Source organism: Podarcis melisellensis (genome assembly GCF_964234715.1).
Source record: "Podarcis melisellensis genome assembly, chromosome: 6".
Lineage (NCBI taxonomy): Eukaryota > Metazoa > Chordata > Lepidosauria > Squamata > Lacertidae > Podarcis > Podarcis melisellensis.
In genome coordinates, this window is record NC_138538.1 from 68,926,887 (window position 1) to 68,945,935 (window position 19,049).

Genomic DNA, 19,049 nt, shown 5'->3' on the forward strand with positions numbered 1-19,049 from the left:
AGCCAACTCCCATCAGCTTGACTGGGAATCAAACCAGCAATTTAAAGCATTATTGGAGAATGCTGTGTGTGTGTGTATTAGTTATTAATATTTATATTCATATAGTCTCAGAATGCTTTTTTGCATGCGACTCTTTATACAAGAAAGTTTAAAAGATGCATGCATGTTCTTCAACACCATTAAGTGTGGGGGACAGGAAAGTCGGCACGGTCTCTGGCAAGATATTTCCCTCAGCCATACTGCCCACCTGCCCACAAGCCCACCTGCATCTATTCCTTGCTTGTCTATTATTTGCCAGGATTGGGCTGCATGCAGGACATGTATGCTCTTGAGGCATACATGACTTTTTCAAACTTGGAAATTCCAGGTGCAGTTGACTGCTCACAACTGGAGCCAAGGTACTGCTCTGTAAATTACATTTCCATTTTTTAAAGTTTTAGTCTACAAACCAGAGTGTCATCAAGATAAGGATCAAAGCAATTAACTTCTGAACATGTACCAACATCGCTGCTGGCTTTGAGTGCCTAACCTAATGAATGTAGACTGCACAAGCACAAACCTGGCACATAAACCCATAATACTTTTCATTTAAATTCCAGGTAGACAAAGGATTTCAGGACAAGTGAGATCTTCTTGGAATACATCTGGGAACTGTGAGCTGGGAAAATGCATATTCAGAACCTTTATTTTTTTTCAAATTTCAGCAGTATCAGTGCTGCTGACAAAGTGCTCCAAACGAGACATCTTCTACAATGTATTGATAGCACAGCAAATTGCAAATTTATGCAGATAACTGAGAGAACCATCTGATGAAAATGCTGTTTCGTGGTGCCCTAAAACTGCAAAACAAGTAGGATTTCATTCTGGGACTACTAATGGGAAGAAGCTTCTCCATTTACCATTTAGATGCAAACCAGTTTTCACCACAATGCACCGAAAGGTCTTCCTGGAGCAAATGAAACCCTTCTCTTCCTAAACCTCTCTTTCAGCTAGCAGTTAAAAGATGGTAGTGATGGATTGGATTTTGCTGCAGAAAGGCCTTCTGAATATAAGATGATACAAGCATACAGTGGTACCTCGAGTTACAAATGCCTCAGGTTACAAACGCTTCAGGTTACAAGCTCTGCTAACCTGGAAGAGTTACCTCGAGTTGAGAACTTTGCCCCAGGATGAGAACAGAAATCGTGTGCCAGCAGCGCAGTGGCAGCAAGAGGCCCCATTAGCGAAAGCACGCCTCTAGTTAGAGTTTCAGGTTAAGAACGGACCTCTGGAATGAATTAAGTTCGTAACTAGAGGTACCACTGTGTTTAAGTCATTGCAAATGTCTGTATTATAGAAAAAATAACATCCATTTCGCCAGTGTGTACTGTGTTTAAGATGTACTACAGGGGGAAACTTCATTATTGACAAAGATTAAAACAGTCACAAATTCAGTATGTGTGAATCTGGATTCCTGCCCAGAGACCTTTGCATGGCCATCTACACTAAGAGCCTGGCATTTCCTTCATGCATAATTTTTCTGGGAATTCTGTCCTTCCTGTGCAGGGCAATTTTTGGTCCGCATTCTCCAAAGCCTGAGTCACGCTTTCCTGATGTCAAACAAAGAAATTTCCAAAGCCCCCAATCTCATTTTTTCCAATTGTGTTTTACAAGGCATACTTTGCCAACTGAAGTCTAGGATAACAAGTAATGCAATTAAATGTGCCCAGCAAAGACCCTAAACAGACCAAGTATTCTTCATTCACATGCTGTCATCCCAGCTCTCATTGTTCCATTGTGCCTCGAACCCCATTCCAGTCAAATCTCTGTTATTACTTTTTATTTTTTAAATGAGACATCACATATTTAGTTTGGTGTTCCTTTCAACTGCTGGAGACCTTATTTTAAACAGATGGTGTTCAGGGAAAGAGTGAATACGGAACAGCCAACTTAACATGTGGTAGATATGGGGAAGGCTTATTATGGGTGGCTAACCTTTCCCAGCAGGGACGCGGGTGGCGCTGTGGGTTAAACCACAGAGCCTAGGACTTGCCGATCAGAAGGTTGGCAGTTCGAATCCCAGTGACGGGGTGATCTCCTGTTGCTCCGTCCCTGCTCCTGTCAACCTAGCAGTTCAAAAGCACATCAAAGTGCAAGTAGATAAATAGGTACCGCTCCAGTGGGAAGGTAAACAGCGTTTCCATGCGGTGCTCGGGTTGGCCAGAAGCAGCTTAGTCATGCTGGTCACATGACCCGGAAGCTGTATGCTAGCTCCCTCGGCCAATAAAGCGAAATGAGCGCCGCAACCCCAGAGTCGGTCACGACTGGACCTAATGGTCAGGGGTTCCTTTACCTTTACCTAACCTTTCCCAGCAGGCTTCCATCACTCGCACCCACATGTGTGTTCATCATACATACAGCAAATATACACTCACACCAGCACCATGCATGTTGCACACAACAAACACATATACAGCATGCACACATGCAGGCACAAGGCACTCTCTCTTTAGCACACCTCACCACCACCACTGCTTCCCCACCCCCGCAAGAAAATAGGTGCCGGAACTCACCATGAAGGTGTTATAGTAAGTCGCCAGGATACTCGGGGCAGCCCTGAACAGATGCTGGTTTGAAAACAGCTGCGTTCACTGCCCACGGAGGTGCTAAAAACTACAGCAAGCTGGTTTGGGGGTCGCCCCTGATTTTGGTGTAGGTCGAATAAATGCACTCCCTCCTCATCCGTTCTCTTAGATTCAGGCGGATGGCTAGGGCAGCTCAGAAGGGCCCTCACGCAAACGTGTGCATGGGCAATGGTGGAGGCCTGGCCGAAAAGCTTAAAGCCTGCTGAAACTACATGGGAGATGGATTGAAGAAAAGGAAATACAAATTGGCCCCGATCCATAGCTTTGCTAATCACAGCTAGGACTTGCTAGCAGCTAGGTGGAGTAATAGATATTAAAGAACACACTAGCCAGCTGCGATTTTGACTTGAAATGTTCATCTGGGGCTTCTCAGAAGTACAGTGGTACCTCAGGTTACATACGCTTCAGGTTACAGACTCTGCTAACCCAGAAATAGTGCTTCAGGTTAAGAACTTTGCTTCAGGATGAGAACAGAAATTGGGCTCCGGCGACGCAGCGGCAGCAGGAGGCCCCATTAGCTAAAGTGGTGCTTCAGGTTAAGAACAGTTTCAGGTTTAGTACGGACCTCCGGAATGATTTAAGTACTTAACCTGAGGTACCACTGAATGTAAAGGCAAGAGGTTGGGGAGGGTGGAGTGCTGGCCTACAATGGCGCCAACCTGAGAGGTGCTGGAGCTGCACTATGGTGCGTTGCGGCTGAAAAAAAGCACAGGATACTCCCACCCTTATTTTACTTTGGCCTTTCAGAGGCAGTTAGGAATCTAACTGATAACCGGGCTGTAGATTTGCACTACTCTTGACATGGTGTCCCTGAGCTGCTCTGCAGCCTCTTCTGATATAACCTTGAAACAAGGCGGCACTTGGGGGCATAGCTTCAGCCATTGCATAGGAACTCCTGCAGAAAGCAAAAAAACACGTCCAGGAAATGGCTCAAACTGCTGTTGCATTCAAGAAATTTCGGAGAATGAACATCCTGTCTTTTGGAACACGAGCAGGGGAAGAGAAGGGAAGTTGGTCCTCAGAAAAGCAAAGGAAAGCAAACAAGAACAAGGGAAGCCAAGTTCCTATTTACGTAGGCCAAGCGGACAGCTTCCCCAGTCACAAGAGCTGGCAAGCTCCGGGTGGCCAGAGGTACATGATTAGAGGAGTCCCAAACTTTTAACACACATTTGTTTACTAGCTTAATTTCTCTGCTAACTTTTCTTTGCTATGGTTAATTGCTGTACTCTCAGCATTTCTGTGGTTAGCTAAACTCTTTCGCAATCACAGATTCGCCCAGTTTATTATGCAACAGAAGCAAAAGAGAGAGAGAAATCTGGAAAAAAAAGTTTCAAAAAATGTATAAGGGGACAGCGCTTCAGTGCCTGCTAGATGCTGGCGTAGCGAGGCAGCAACCCGGCTCACCCAGTAAAAATGGACCCCAAAGCCTGCCTAAAGTGACCTGCAGCTTAATAAACAATATCTCTGTGCTTGTGGTAGAAAAGTGGGGAAAGGCAGAACTGATAACATGAGGTTTCAGCATACTTTAAAAGCTGAAGGTTCTAGGAATGCTGCAAGCTCTGAAAAGAGCACCAGCCTTCATTAGCTGACTTAATTGTTTCAGGAGTTGTTGGAACTTTCGAATATTTTGATCCTAATACTGTCCATCCAACCAAAAGTGTTATACCGGTATATGTATGCTCTAGGGTTGACCAATTCGGGAGATTAAGGCCATCAGCAGGTCTCCAATGTCCAATAATTGCCAATACATAAGCATGATGGTATAAATTCCACATCTGGAATTCCAAATCCGCCTTCCTTAATCTGTAATTGCATTTTCTGCAACAATATTCTCAGTACATCTGAACCCCCAAAGACATTTCCTAAACGGAGTTTATCTCTTTCCAAGGAAGCCCCAATAACGTTGGCAATGCTGACTAATGCAGCAAAGGGGAGTTATTGCAACAACATTCATCGTTTAAAGAGGAACTTAAAAGATTGCTGGGTGACAACGCTAGACAACAAGCCAGACGATCTGAGCGAGCGTGTGAATTCAGTCAAAAGCAACACCACTGAAATAGTGGAGAAGGTTAACCTGGCAGGAGAACGAATTAAACAAAAAACCTAGAATAACTTCATTTGAATAATAAACTTAAGCTGTAGGAACACAGTAGTAGACCAGGAAATCAAACCTGAGAATTCAAGGGGTGGAAGACAAATGGCTGACAATTCTCCAATAGCCCCAGGAGATGGGGAGCAAGTGCACTGAGCCGTGGGCCCAAGAAGGGCAGAAGATTCAGGTCCATGAGATGCTGTGTTGCATTTTAGCAGGTTCTCAGAAAAGGTGCAGCTTGGTCTCTACGTGGGGGAAACCTAGAGAGCCTAATTATGCATGAGTGCCAGTAGTTCTCCACACTTGCACTAAACTTTGGCTTGTTATCTTGCACCTAATTGACCTTCTTAGAAAAGCAAACCTCAAGTCAGGGTACACTGTGACTCTTGGTTATACATACCTATGTGTGTTCCATCAGTGTGTATGTCTTGCATACACATATGTAGACAAGGACACATTGTGCCATCCTTGACTCTTTGTGGTTATACCCAATGCTAGTCCTACTCAGAGGAGACCCACAGAAGTTAATGAACATGACTACCTTAGGTTCACTCATTTCAATAGGTCTACTCTCAGCAGGACTAACATTGGATACAGCTCTCTATGTCTCAGGTTGTTGGGCTCGTACTCAATTGCCCTCAGCACCAGTGGTAAAATTATTAAATGGCTGCTGTGCTCTCTCCTACAGTCAGAATGCTCTTGAGAAATTGTGCTAATTTGCTCTTTACAGATATACTTGCAGCTAATTAGTGTTATTTCAATTACTTTGATATCCCATGACAAATGTCTCACTAGAAGAGTAATGTGTCAACTACAGCTATGCAATTAAGAACGATCAGCATCCACTATGCTGAAGTAGTAGAAAACTACCATTACTTCCAAAATTAACACAGCAATATGTTGGGAATACATATGAAACCCAAGATGAAAAGCATTTACACCACATGCCATTTAGAACAGCATTTCCAAATGTTTCAGAGCACAATTAAAAATGTTGGTGCTGACCTTTGAAGCCCTAAATGGCTTCAGCCCTGTATAGCTGAAGGAGTGTCTCCACCCCCGTTATTCAGTCCGGACACTGAGGTCCAGCTCTGAGGGCCTTCTGGCGGTTCCCTCCCTGAGAGAAGTGAGGTTACAGGCAGAGGGCTTTCTCGGTAGTGGCACCAACCTTGTGGAACACCCTCCTATCAGATGTCAAGGAGATGAGTAACTATAACCATAACCTTTAGAAGACACCTGAAGGCAGCCCTGCATTGGGAAGTTTATAAATATTTAATGTTTTGTTATGTTTTTGTATATGCTGGAAGCTGCCCAGAGTGACTGGGGCAACTCAGTCTGATGGGCGGAGTACAAATAATAAAATTATTATTATTAAAAGCCAAACCGTTTAGATCTCTGTGTAGCAGTCCTCACAGAATCTACCCAGGAAATGTTATATGGCTCTACCTATTTGCTCCATTCTAATACCCTCAGATAGGGTTTTAGATGCTAGAGAAATTTGCAAGCTGCTGCAGTTCCACCAAACCTGTGGCTATCTGTGCCCCTTGCTGACCCTCCCTCCACCTCCCTCTCTCGCAGCTGCCGAACACACTAAGTTCTGTCCAATATACATCTGCACCAAGAACCCAACCCAATCAAGAGGAGAATTCAGTGGCACACAATGATCAGCACCAGCCAGAAGTCTCAAGTGTAAAGCATTCTACCTCTTCATTTCTCTGTAAACTCAGCAATTAGTGAACTGGAAAGTAACTAGTATATAATATTCCAGAAAATATGCACAAAGTTTTGTTTTGGGTTTTTTTGCTGGCGCATATGCAATAGTACTTAAGCCTGAATGGGAATACAGATTGTCATGTACAAAAGCCTTTTGGAACTAAGGGGAAAGCTCTGAAGTGCCTGAAAATGACGGATGGCTTGAAGCAGGACTTGATATTGAATAAGTCAGAGCCTCTGTCCACCTACGGCAAGCAGCACAGAAGTACGTTGCCTGGTAAAGTTGATACAAGCTCTAGAGGATTAGACAGAGCCTGGTAGCTGGACATTCATGTTTGCCCAGCCAGCTAAGTAAACAAGCAGAATCTTGGGATTTACATTTGAAGGAAGGGATGAGAAGGAGAGCATAATAGGAATAAAGTGGGTTTTTGTTCTTCCAGTAATTCCTAGTGGTGATTTTGTCTAGCCTGTGTCCCCAGGGCTAATGAAACTTTAACTGAATTACATCAGAAATAGGCATCCGTTCAAGTATTGCCTCAGCAGGACTCTAAGGGCTGCTAAAAAGTGACTCGAGAAACAAAACACAGGATAGTGAGGCCATTTAAAGCATAATACTTAGATAGATATCTATTGGCTGACGTGGAAATCTAAGTTACAGGGAGCATGCTCCAGACTTCTCAGAGCTAAAGTTCCTGATGGAAGTCAGAAGCACTACTGGCCTACTGGAAGAGGGTTTAGGAAGGGAGTACAAGTTACCTCATTTTCTTTCTTTCTTTCTTTGTAACAACCAGCATTAGCCACTAAAATAAATCTTGGACGAAAGACCGTTACTTACTGATCCTATTAAACACTCTGTAGATGTTGGAAGACATGGATATTTATCGGGGCCAGACCATGCCATTTTGCTGTCTGAGGCAAAAGACAACATGTCATCCCTATTTTTTTAATCCCATGCATTCCACCCCACTCCATTCCAGCTGGACAGATCACTGAATCTTACTTCAACACTGGTGAGCTGGGGGCAGGAGGCTAGCCTAGCGGTGCAGGGCAGGCCACATGGAATCCACAGCTCTGTCCTCTGGTGCTTCATTGTGGCCCCCCTGCCCCCAGCATCTGCCACCTGAGGCAGCTGCTTCACTCTGCCCAATGGTAGCGCCAGCCCTTAATGTTTATATCTTCTCTCCCTTGACTTTGGGTCTTAGTTTTGGATCCCATCCAGAAGAGGAAGAACTACTAGTTCTACCAGCAACCTGCATCAAGCAAGATGAATATTAAACTAAGACCAGCAGCACCACCCTATGCATGATCAGTCAGAAATAAGTCCCAACGCATTCAAGGAAATGTAAATTGAATATTCAGTCACTTATTATTGAGGGGAAGTGCGTGGAACAGGTCTTGGTGTTTCGATTTCTGGGAATGGAGTTGAAAGGTGACCTAACCTGGGGAGAAAACAGCAAAGACCTGATGAAGAGAGCACAGCAGAGGTTATATTTTTCTGAGAATCCTCTGGAAAAACAATCTCTCAAAGGACCTGTTGATAGCATTTTACCATTGTACTTTGGAGAGTATATTAACTTATGGTCTGTGTGTGTGGTTTGGGAGCTACAGGGTCAGGGAAAAAACCAATGCTGTCCAGGGTTGTAAAGACTGCGGAAAGAATAATTGGGTGCACTCCTCCCACCTTGGATCAAATCTATGATTCCAGGTGCCATAAGAAAGCTGCAGAGATAGTGCAGGATAGTGCGCAAGCTAGAAATGATCTCTTTCAGCTTTTGCCTTCTGGAAGAAGGTACAGGGTTATAAAGACTAGGACTAGCTGCCTGAGAAACAGTTTCTACCCAAATGCGATGTTGGTTTTAAATGCATTGTAAGGAGTCTGTATGGGAGCATATTGTATTTAAAAATGGGGTATCAGAGTTTTTAGGGGGGTAACCAAGTTGGGATAGCTGGAATAGAAGTTTGTTGGATTTTGAATGTCTTATGTAGATTTTTCAATTTCGTTCTTCTGTATGGGACAAAGACAATAAAGATATCGTATCGTAATGGCACTTGTACTTTTCCACAGGATTGCAGTCTAATAAATTTTAAAGAGTCTTACTACACCAGGAATGGGGAACCTATGATCATTCAGATGTTGCTACACTACATCTCCTGTCGTATCTGACCACTGGTTATACTGGTGGAGGCTTACTGGAGTCCAGCAACATCTGCAGGACCACATGTCCCCCATTCCTCTTCTATACCTTATTCTGTACTATACCTCCTCAAGTCTTCCGTTTTCTCTCTTACCATCACAACCCATGTCGTTAAACCAGCAGATCAAGGAATTTGGGGGTAAAAACATTTCAAACAAACAAGTACAAACAATCTGAGCTACACAAAACCTCAGCAATTATAAACAGGAGGAAAAAGCAAAACAAGAGCCATTCACAATAGCCTTATTCAGTTTGATTCCCCCAGCAGCATCTGCTCATCTTAATAGAAACCATTTTTCTCTTCTGTTTTCAAACAGAGAAAATGAGGGGGAAATCTTCTGGATCTTGCTGGGAAGTCACTAGATGGAGCTCTAGGTAGTAGATCCCATTTCAGTTACAGGCTGAGCTGCAGTGTAACCTTTGCATCCTTAGGACCAAACTTCATTTCACTGAAAAGAGCTATTATTCAAGCCCTTTGGGTACAGCTTCTGCTCTGCTGTACATCAAAAGCAGCCAAAGGAAAACAGAACCTACTCAGGCTACAATGGGGGAATTCTACAAAGGGATCTAGTGTCAGAAATCTGGCCGTGACATCATCCTGATGGTTGCAAACCTTTCAAGAAGCCCATGTCATGTAAGTGATGAAATGGACTCTTAGTCCATGAAAGCTTACATCACAACATACTTGATAGTCCTTCAGGTGCCACATGCTAATGGAGCTACGGTATATTTCCAGAATTTTTTAGTTTCCAGAATTTGTGGAGTGATTGTAAATTCAAGCCTGTTTCTTCATGCCCTGGGATATTCCTGTTATTCTTTCCTCCTATCGTGGCAGGGAATGCAGTAATCAGGCTATATTTTCATCTTCATCTTACTTGCTTCTTCTTAGTTCTTAGTTCAGAGCTCCCCAAAGGGTATCCACTTAAGTTTGCATTTTCGGCAACGTCATTTGTCCTGATGTTAATTATGTGAATGCAATGAAGGTGCGTGTTTTTCGTTATGTAAAATAATGGTGGCAGGGAAGCCTGAATCACCTTTGGCACGCTCATTCTCTCTTCTATGGTTTGGACAAAACAAAACGATAATCCCTGCTATTTGTGCTTCAGGTGAAGCCTCCGTTGGCTAGTCCGACCCAGAGTGAAGGCTTTTTAATTTATTTATCTTTGATCATTCATGAAGTTTTTGATCAAATATATGGGGCAGCAAGACACATGCTTGGAGATGCACCTGATAGTTCTTGCTATCCCCTGGAGTCCTTCCTAGTCCTATGCTAGTCCTGTAGGAAAACTTTTTCTACTACAGCATAGAAGACAGAAACAAGTCTCCCCAGCTCAACAGATTTGCTAATCCAAAGCAGGCCAAGCAACCACAGAAGGCCAATTGTTGAACTCTTGCACAGAGAAGATTTCCTGTTCCTTCCAAGTTCCATTAAGCACCTGCCCTAGAAATTGCCTGCTTTTGATAGGAGTTCTGCCTATCTCAAAATCTCCTTCCTTTAGCCTGACACCACCAGTTAACCTCACTGCAGTTTAAATGGTTCCTGACTTACACTGATGCACGACTCAATTCCAATCTTCCTCTGCTTTGATATAGTTTTTGCAACTTTAAAATATAGCAAGCTAGCCACACAGGTATCATTGTAAACTTGCTCTTTCAGCAGGGTGAGATGAACTTTCTACACTGAAGAACATTGACTTTGAAATGACTTTCATGTGGCACTCCTGCCAAGGAACAACAAAGAGAAGCACAGCCAGAATTTTATTTTTTTACCCATATTCTTTTCGGTACTCTGCCTAGCTTAATGCGCTAATTAAAAAGGCTTTTGTCTAGTACTGAGGCATTCCGAAAGAAATTAAAGCTCGTGGATGGGGGTAGTGGAAGTCAAATCATGAATCTGAGAATATGCATGCTCTAGAACTGTCAATCAGCTATAGGGTTTCCAGAGTCAATTGGCTATTTTGCACTTTAACAGATTAATTCACTGCTTAAAATAAGCCAAATACTGGAAGAGTGAACTCACATCATCAAGAGAAGGATGGCAACTAAAAATATGTGAGTACTTGGAACTTGCAAAAATGATGGAGTTAATAAGAAATCAACCAACAGATAAAATTTAAAAAGAATGGGAATGTTTAATAACTACAGTACTTGATAAAACAAGGTTCCAACAACAAGACTTGGCTGTGTTTTGAATGATTTTGTAGATAGCAAAGTATTTTCTCCTCATTCCAAGACGAGGATTAATAATCAAAGACAGGGTAGAAAATAGAAACATTTATATTAAAACTGTAATGAGGTAGAATGAAGTCAACAATACAACAATGGAAAAGGGATTCAACCCAAAATGAATGTTATAATGATGAAGTTATAATGTACAAATAACATTAATATGGGTTCAAATTATATCAAGTATTACTTATCAATAGATAGGTATTTTTATTGTCTAAGTAGTTAATCTGATTTAATCTTTTTTGTTTTTTGTTTTTCCTTTTGTTTTATATGAGTATACACATATTAGACTTCTAAATAATTTCACTATATATAAAGTAGGAGTTATATTTAAGTACAAACATTGTAAGACTATCTTATTATTTTCGATTTTCTTTTTTAGGCATGTTTTTCTTTATTGTTTGTTTGTTTGTTTTTTCTGAATATTTTGTATGTATGTTTTTGCTAATAAAAAGGTTTTTTAAAAAGTCTTTCTGTGCATAAAAATCAATGACATTTTGAAGAAATTTAATTAAGGTAACAGTTTCTTCCAGTTAACACAGACAAATGTGTAGTTATTGGTTGGGGAGGGTCAAATCATCCTTACTTAACACATTTCCTAAATCAAGAGATAAACATAACATTTACAACTCCCTCAACAACAACCCTAGCACAGACAGCAGGCATCTGCCAAAACAAAAGATCAGTAATTATGAGGGCATGCTCAACCAGAGGGAGTATTTCAAGCCATGTGTTTTCAAAAAACAGGTCAGGCATAACAATAATTCAGGAAATGTTCAGTCTTTTACTACCCATGTATGTTTTTGTACACAACCTCCTCCTCCAAGCTGACACCTCAGTACCAGAGGGCTCAGAATGTATGCACTGGAATCCTGAATGTAAGATTTATCTGTCCCCTGGGATTCTTGGTGTTGGCTGGATTCAAGTGATGGCAGCTCAAACTGCAGAATCCCAAGTTGCCTTCAGGGAAGCCGTTCTATTGCTGGTTCAGTAACACTCTCTCTCTTTCTCTCTCACACACGCAGCATACGAGGCACCAAAATTAAGTTAAATAAAGTGATGGCAAAGATCCAAACAAGAGTCACCAACTTTCTCTGGACCTTCTTTCCAGCTTCCCTTACACTCTTTGCTGAACAGGTCCCCAGCGGACGAGAGCGCACAGGAATTTGGAAAGAGATGCCACTGCCATTCTGATAAGGAATAGAAGCCACATTCCATTCCTATTCTGAGTAATATACACTCCGTGACAGTGAGAGGGACTTGCAACCAATACAGCTTGTACCACTGAGCAAAATGCTCTATGGCCAGATGAGCCCATACAGCATACCCCATAAACAGGTTAGTTAATTTACTTGAATAATAGCAAGGACCCGAAGATTTCTGACAAGGATGCCAACATTCCTACATGCTTGCTCTCAAAAATCATAGCAGAACCCTTTCCCCCACCCCCAAACCTGATGACTACTTTAGCATGTGCATTTTGGCCTGGGTTCAGATATTATAACTGAACACAATGGCGGCCTACAACTTATGCAGTGACTGGGAAGAATGATGAGCAGGGGAGTATGGAACAATAAGCATAAAGGTAAAGGGACCCCTGACCATTAGGTCCAGTCATGACCGACTCTGGGGTTGCGGTGCTCATCTCGCTTTATTGCCCGAGGGAGCTGGTGTACAGCTTCCGGGTCATGTAGCCAGCATGACTAAGCAGCTTCTGGTGAACCAGAGCAGCACACGGAAATGCCGTTTACCTTCCCGCCAGAGCAGTACCTATTTATCTACTTGCACTTTGACGTGCTTTCGAACTGCTAGGTTGGCAGGAGCTGGGACCGAGCGACGGGAGCTCACCCCGTCGCGGGGATTGAAATCGCCGACCTTCTGATAGGCAGTTCCTAGGCTCTGTGGTTTAACCCACAGCACCACCCGCGTCCCACTAACAATAAGCATGCATAACTGCTATTTCTTTCTTAAAACACTGCTTACTTCACTTTTGGTTTCTGCTGCATTTCTAACACAAGTGGGACCTGTAATAATAAAATGCTGCAGTGCAGAAGTGCAATGCAGTACAGTGTTACAGTTAGCAGGCAATGCCTATTTCAGGATACTCCATTTCATTCAGCTCCCCACAGTTTCCCGTTACCCCCATCTCTCAACATACATTCTGCTTATTTTACTCCAAGTAAATGATAGCTGGGGGGGGGCAGATTCTCTGCAGCACCACAGCAGGAGAGGAAAGTGTTAATTTCCCCCTGCACATCTGCCGTGACCCCCAAAACTATCAACCCCTCAAGCTGACGTTACTGGCCCCTTTTTTTAAAAAAAAGTGAATAACAAAGATGTATTTAATATTTCAGCTGGAACGGTTCTTCATTTTGAAGTTTCTGAGGCTGTTGATGCTTGCAGCTTGCATAGGCTGGATTCCCTCTTACACAGAGACTATAAGGAAACACGGAATCTTAAAGCAATGTTTTTTAAGCACAGGCTATTTTTAGCACGCTTTACCTTGAGGGCTTTCTGTGCAGCTTCACTTGAACCAATAGCAATGAGGTTTGGCCCAGCCATACTGCAGAAACTCTTCAGATGCAAGGAGTCAGAAACAGGGACTGTAGAAACGGCATAATCCTGTATAGAAATTAGGCATTTGCAAAGGAAATGCGTTAGATTGGTAATCTCATAAACTAACACAATTATAAATTGCATCCCCCACCCCCGTGCATTAATGAATTCGTGTGTCTTGAAGACATATGTAGAGTCAACTCTTAGAACCACAGCGATTTTCTATGGAGAGTTTTGGGTCGTTCCGTGCACTTCGGTGCCATCGTTGTTTCAGGAAAAAAGTAGATTAAAAAAATGCTTCATTAACATGCAAAAGAAGCCTCCATAAAATCGACAGTTTGACTTCAAGAGCCTCTAAAAAAAGAAATGTTGAGTGGCTAAGAGCATAAAAAGGACACAACAGTTTCCTAGTAACAAGCACCCTTCTCCTGAATACTTTCCATGGAAGCAGGTTATGCTGAAGCCAGCGGATTGCCATTCTTACAATGTGGTTTGGATGGGAAATAATGTTCAAAATAATATTTCAATTATGATTTCAGAAATTATTGATTTATTATACTTTACTCAATTCTTCCTCCAAAGAGCTTGAACATCTGATGCATGGCTCCTTGGAAATCTCCCATCTAGGCTAGATAGTGGCACCCTCCCATCAGATGTCAAAGAAATAAACAACTATCGGACTTTTAGAAGACATCTGAAGGCAGTCCTTTTTAGGGAAGGTTTTAATACTGGATGAATCATTGTATTTTAATATTCTGCTGGAAGCTGCCCAGAGTGGCTAGGGAAACCCAGCCAGATGGGTGGGGTATAAATAATAAATTATTATTATTATTATTATTAGCTGCTCCAATCATCCATGATCATTGGTCATACTGGCTAGAGTGGATGGAAGTTAATCTAATGACATCATGGGGGTTGCAGGTATCTCCACCCCTGCTCTGCGTTGGATCTGCTTAGCACCACTAATAGAACTGTTTCATGTGTAGGGATAGGATGGATCAGTTTATTCCCAGTCCATGTTAATTTTTCCATGTGTTTAGACCTAAGCCTCCTCCCATTCCATTTCCACATTGATCTGCAATTTACAACTTTCACCACCACCCATGCAAGAATTCGTATTCCAATACTCGTGAGTATTTAAGTATGTAAATTATCACAAAGTAAGTGTACTATATATTATACAAAATACTTGTTTAAAATAAGCATTTCTAAAATAGTCAATTAAAAAAAAACTTGGGAATGTTTCTGGATTGCAAAATTCAGAGCAGTGAGGAAATCAGAAGTCTAATAATGTTCTAATTAGTGTATTAGTCTGGGATGTGCAAATTAGGTCAGTCTGCTTAAAAATGAAGACTGAACAAAATTCTCTTTAATCCTTGTATGTATCTTCAAAACATTTTCCATCCATACTTTAAGGATGTTCAGACACAGAAGAAATATTGAAACATCAACTTTCCGGCAATGCCGACCACTTTTTAAATCAAAATGAAAGATGAGCTGTAACCTGCAAATCTTATGCATGTTTATTTGGATTTAAGTCCTGCACTCCCAGAACCTTGTGCATATGATTGCAGCATAAGACATGTTTTTCAATTATATATTTTTTCTCACGTTTTCTCCAAGTTCTCATGGAACCATGCCTTGTCATCATGACTCACCAGAACCCAGTGAGTTTCATGGTGCGGTGGACCTTTGAACCCAGGTCTCAGCAATTTTAAACAAGCACTCTGTCCTCTTTCCTACATTAACACTGTGTGCCTCAGCAGAATTTTATTTATAGTGTAAAAATGAAGTAAGAAAAGATGAACAATCTATTTTCCAGCCTCACAGCCTCAGAATCAGGTAAGGTACAAGATCATTCAGGCAATGTTGCCCTCCCCCCCCCAAAAATTGAAAGTGACTAACAAAAAATAAATATGTTATTAAAGCACAGAGCTGTAGTAATCTCTCTCATTTGTTTTTAGTCCTTGCACTGTGTTACTGCCTTGAATTCTCCACAGAAAATGCCTCAGTACTGGCATATATCTTGGCTCCTTCCTTTTACACAGTGTGCAAAACTTTACCACGCATTGGATCCCCCATACGAAGGTGATTCTGCAACTCTGCTAACCTTAAAGGTGTCTGCCAGAATTTCTGCACCACGTCGATTGGTCCGCTTTGAAAGACCAACGAAAAACTCCCTGCCTGAGAAAAGAAAATATTAATAGGCATGATTGAGTTCGTATGCAATAAGATAATCTACTGTTTTTGTCCAATCTTGTTGAAGTTAACATCACTTGAATACGTAAACTGAACTAAGAAATGTCCTTTGAAAACATACACACACCATCTCACAACATCAAGTTTAATTATAGTTATAATTTTTTTAGAAATAGTAACTTACAAGTATAACACCATCACTTCCTTCAGATAGATAAAAGAATAATACTCCAAAAAAACAGAAGGCTTATACATACATAGAAATAGACACTGGGGCCTTTGAAAAGTACTATTGTTCTTGCATGGTCTCCTGTCCTTTTGAGATCAGCACAGTAACCTGTGCTACACCTAGGTTGTGTGGGCACGATCATCTCAATGAGATACTCATCTCAGAGTGAAGCCAAATTTTTCCCATCCCATCACTTTTGCTGCCCATTCACTTGACTCTCCCTCTGTGCCCAATCAGCATAATCTCCCAGTGACAGCAACTGAGAGAGAGCAAGGTTTCTGGAGGTTCCCATTCCTTCTTGTTCACCATCTCACTGCTGCCTAGCTCAAAAGGGGCAGGTGAACAAGCAGCAACGGCAATGAGAAGGAGCAGCGGGTCCTGGATAATTGACCTTTGATACAATCTTAATACAGTCGTACCTCGGAAGTCGAACAGAATCCATTCCAGAAGTTCGTTCAACTTCCAAAACATTTGGGACCCAAGGCGCGGCTTCCGATTGGCTGCAGCCAATCGAAAGTCACGACAGACATTTGGGTTCCAAAGAATGCTTGCAAACCGGAAAAATCACTTCCAGGTTTGCGGAGTTTGGGAGTCAAAACGTTCATCTCGCAAGGCTTTCAAGGTACGACTGTACTAACATTATTTTTTCCAAGCAACCTATAAAATAAAGAAGACTGATTAACACACAAAAAAACTCAGGGCACCTGTGTGATATGAGCAACTCCTGTTGATAGCACTTTAAAATTGTTTTTAGATACTATTAATGCTCTCATTTTGTTTGTAATTGTGTTGTCTTGTTGCTTTGCCATCTCAGACCCCTTTGGGAGGAAGGATGGGATAGAAATGAAATAAACAACAACAACAACATAGTTTACTTCTCCTAATTCGCTTGTTGTTCTATTGCATTAGGAAATTATTTCCTGTGTTCAAAGTCTCATGTTACTGTTGGACAAGCAAATTAACTAATGAAAATGTAAGGAGAAACGGGAAATGGTTTTTTTTAATCAGTACCTTACCATCAAGCTGTCTGTGCAGCCGAAACATTATGTGGCAAAGTTTCATATTTTAGTTTACTGTACCTGTAAATAAAACATCTCCTCCATCTAAGGTTGCATGTTCATCTGTCATCTCTACAATATTCAGGTTAAGGCTTTCAAGTGCTCTCTTCATTACTTCAACCTGTTTGGAAAAGGACACATTTTAGAATTTCATTTAAAGACTGCAGCCCTAGGCAGTTTTAACCATGCATATTGTCCGGCTTTGTATCTGCTGTACTGGAACATCCACATATCAAACCAAAAAGAGATGTCAGGAAATTTATTTAAAGGTGATATGCTTTTTTAGCCAAGTTTAGAGAACCAACTTTCAATCTGGCATAATCACACTGATGATTGGTGTTATTAGGAAAGTCTATTTATTTTTGTGAAGGTAGATTCAAATGAAAGAAAAGCCCCCCCTCCGCCGCCCCCAAAAATCAATCAGCTGGGAGGGGTTAATCAAATAAAATATTTCAAGATTTATTGCACAGCTTGGACTTGTGAGTACCTCATTTGCTTTGTGATATTGGAAGAAAACATCTGTGCCCAGAAGCCATTTTTATCTTACAATTAAAAGTTGTCAATTGTGCTAATGCATTGGGGGGGGGGCAGGAAGTCCGCTCCACTTCATTGTGGGGAGGAGTTGCAGTGGACCCCGTGGCCACCCACTCACCTCCGGGGCGGGGGACAAAGTCCCGCATTGCCCGGGGGATCCTGGCCACATCAACGAGCAGCCAGCCAATCCTTTGGCTGGTGGAGGCATGGCCATTGAGGGGCCTGGTGGGAATTTTTCCACTTGGCAAAATTGGCATGGGGCCATTTGCTTTTCGCCTACCTCGTAGCAATCGTCACAGCTTTGTAAGGTTTTGCGGTTAGGCATTGTTTGACCTTATGATGGGGGAGGTGAGGTGTGGCCATCACCTGCTCCTCCAAGCTTAAGGGTATTCTGTTAAAGGAATCCGGGGTGTGTGGATCTTGTCCGAAGCCCGGGGCTGGGCTAGGGCCATGCCATGACCCCATCAGGAACACTGGGGGAGCTCGAGTTGGTTTGCATCAACTGGGCTCCCCCTACTGGTGGTTGAACCTTACTGGACTCCTTATGTGATGGGCAGGAGTCAGATATAGTTGGGTCAATTCCAATGTCTAAGCCAATCCTGCTCACATTCTGTAACCAATGAAGTTGTGGCCAAGATTTGCCCAATAAAATTAACCTAATATTTTTGTCCTGTGTGTTTATTCTTCAAATAGGGGGTGGTTGCTGGGTCTTGACACGCAAATAGACCACCATAGTAAATTAACAACTTGGGTATTCTGAGTTGCCCACTCCTTGACAAACTTGCAATTGCTCTGCTATGATTTCCACACTTATTCCTTCATAGACATTAAATATCTAATTTGGTGTGCCATGGGCATTTACTATACAAAAGGTGGTGTGATTGCGCACAGCTAACAAAACAGTCCTTGCTTGTTTGTAGCAAGTAGTTCAGGTGTTGGCAGTACAACTCTGTGTTACAAACATGTCTGCAAAAGTGACATGCAGGCTGGGAACATTAACCCCTGCCATATGGGAATCGCTTGCAGATGATCTCAGTGCCTGGGGACAGACAGACAGGTTGTTTATCCACAGCAGTGACCAGAGAAGGAAAGACAATTGGGAGGAGCAAAGAGAGAACACACACCATGGTGCACCTGTGGCAGCAAAACTGGATGCCACATCTAACTGCCCCACCTGCAATAAAACATGTCTCTCCCGTATTGGTCTCTACAGCCACAGCAAGCACTGCAACTCTCCAACGGTTTGACTTCACCCCTAAAGGAATGCTCTTTCATTTGTCTCCCGACGGATGCCAACAAAAATACTTTTAGACACCATAAGTCTAGCAATTTCACTAACCATTCTGAATCATGGATCTTGCTGCCGTTGCAAAATTCAAGTTACTGGTTCACTGCCATATGAGCTGCCCTCATGTGCAAAGACAAAACAAGTCACAAAGGTAACATGAGAACTGGCTGTAAGGTTCCATTGATTTTCCTGGATAGCAATCAATATACAGAACTCGCTGCCATGGGAAGAGGTCACATCAATATGATAAGGCAGGTGGAAGTAAAGCAAAAGGCAGGTTCTTAGGAGTACCAAGGCTTATGCTGGCCACAAAGAAAGCAAGTATCTCCGCT

General features: G+C 42.2%; 1 protein-coding gene across 6 annotated transcripts in view; it reads right to left on the reverse strand.

Moving 5' to 3' along the window:
* Nucleotides 1-19,049, reverse strand: part of DDAH1 (dimethylarginine dimethylaminohydrolase 1) — a 121,081-nt gene that overhangs the window by 9,366 nt on the left and 92,666 nt on the right. For all 6 annotated transcript variants that reach the window (XR_014169126.1, XM_081914299.1, XM_081914301.1 and 3 more), the window contains 3 exons: nt 16,917-17,016; nt 15,520-15,593; nt 13,356-13,475 (listed from right to left, as the gene is read on the reverse strand). Coding sequence is in view for 5 of the 6 variants with exons in the window: in XM_081914297.1 (XP_081770423.1) it covers nt 13,356-13,475; nt 15,520-15,593; nt 16,917-17,016 (294 nt within the window). In the remaining variant the exon portion in view is untranslated. The remainder of the gene's footprint in view (nt 1-13,355; nt 13,476-15,519; nt 15,594-16,916; nt 17,017-19,049) is intronic.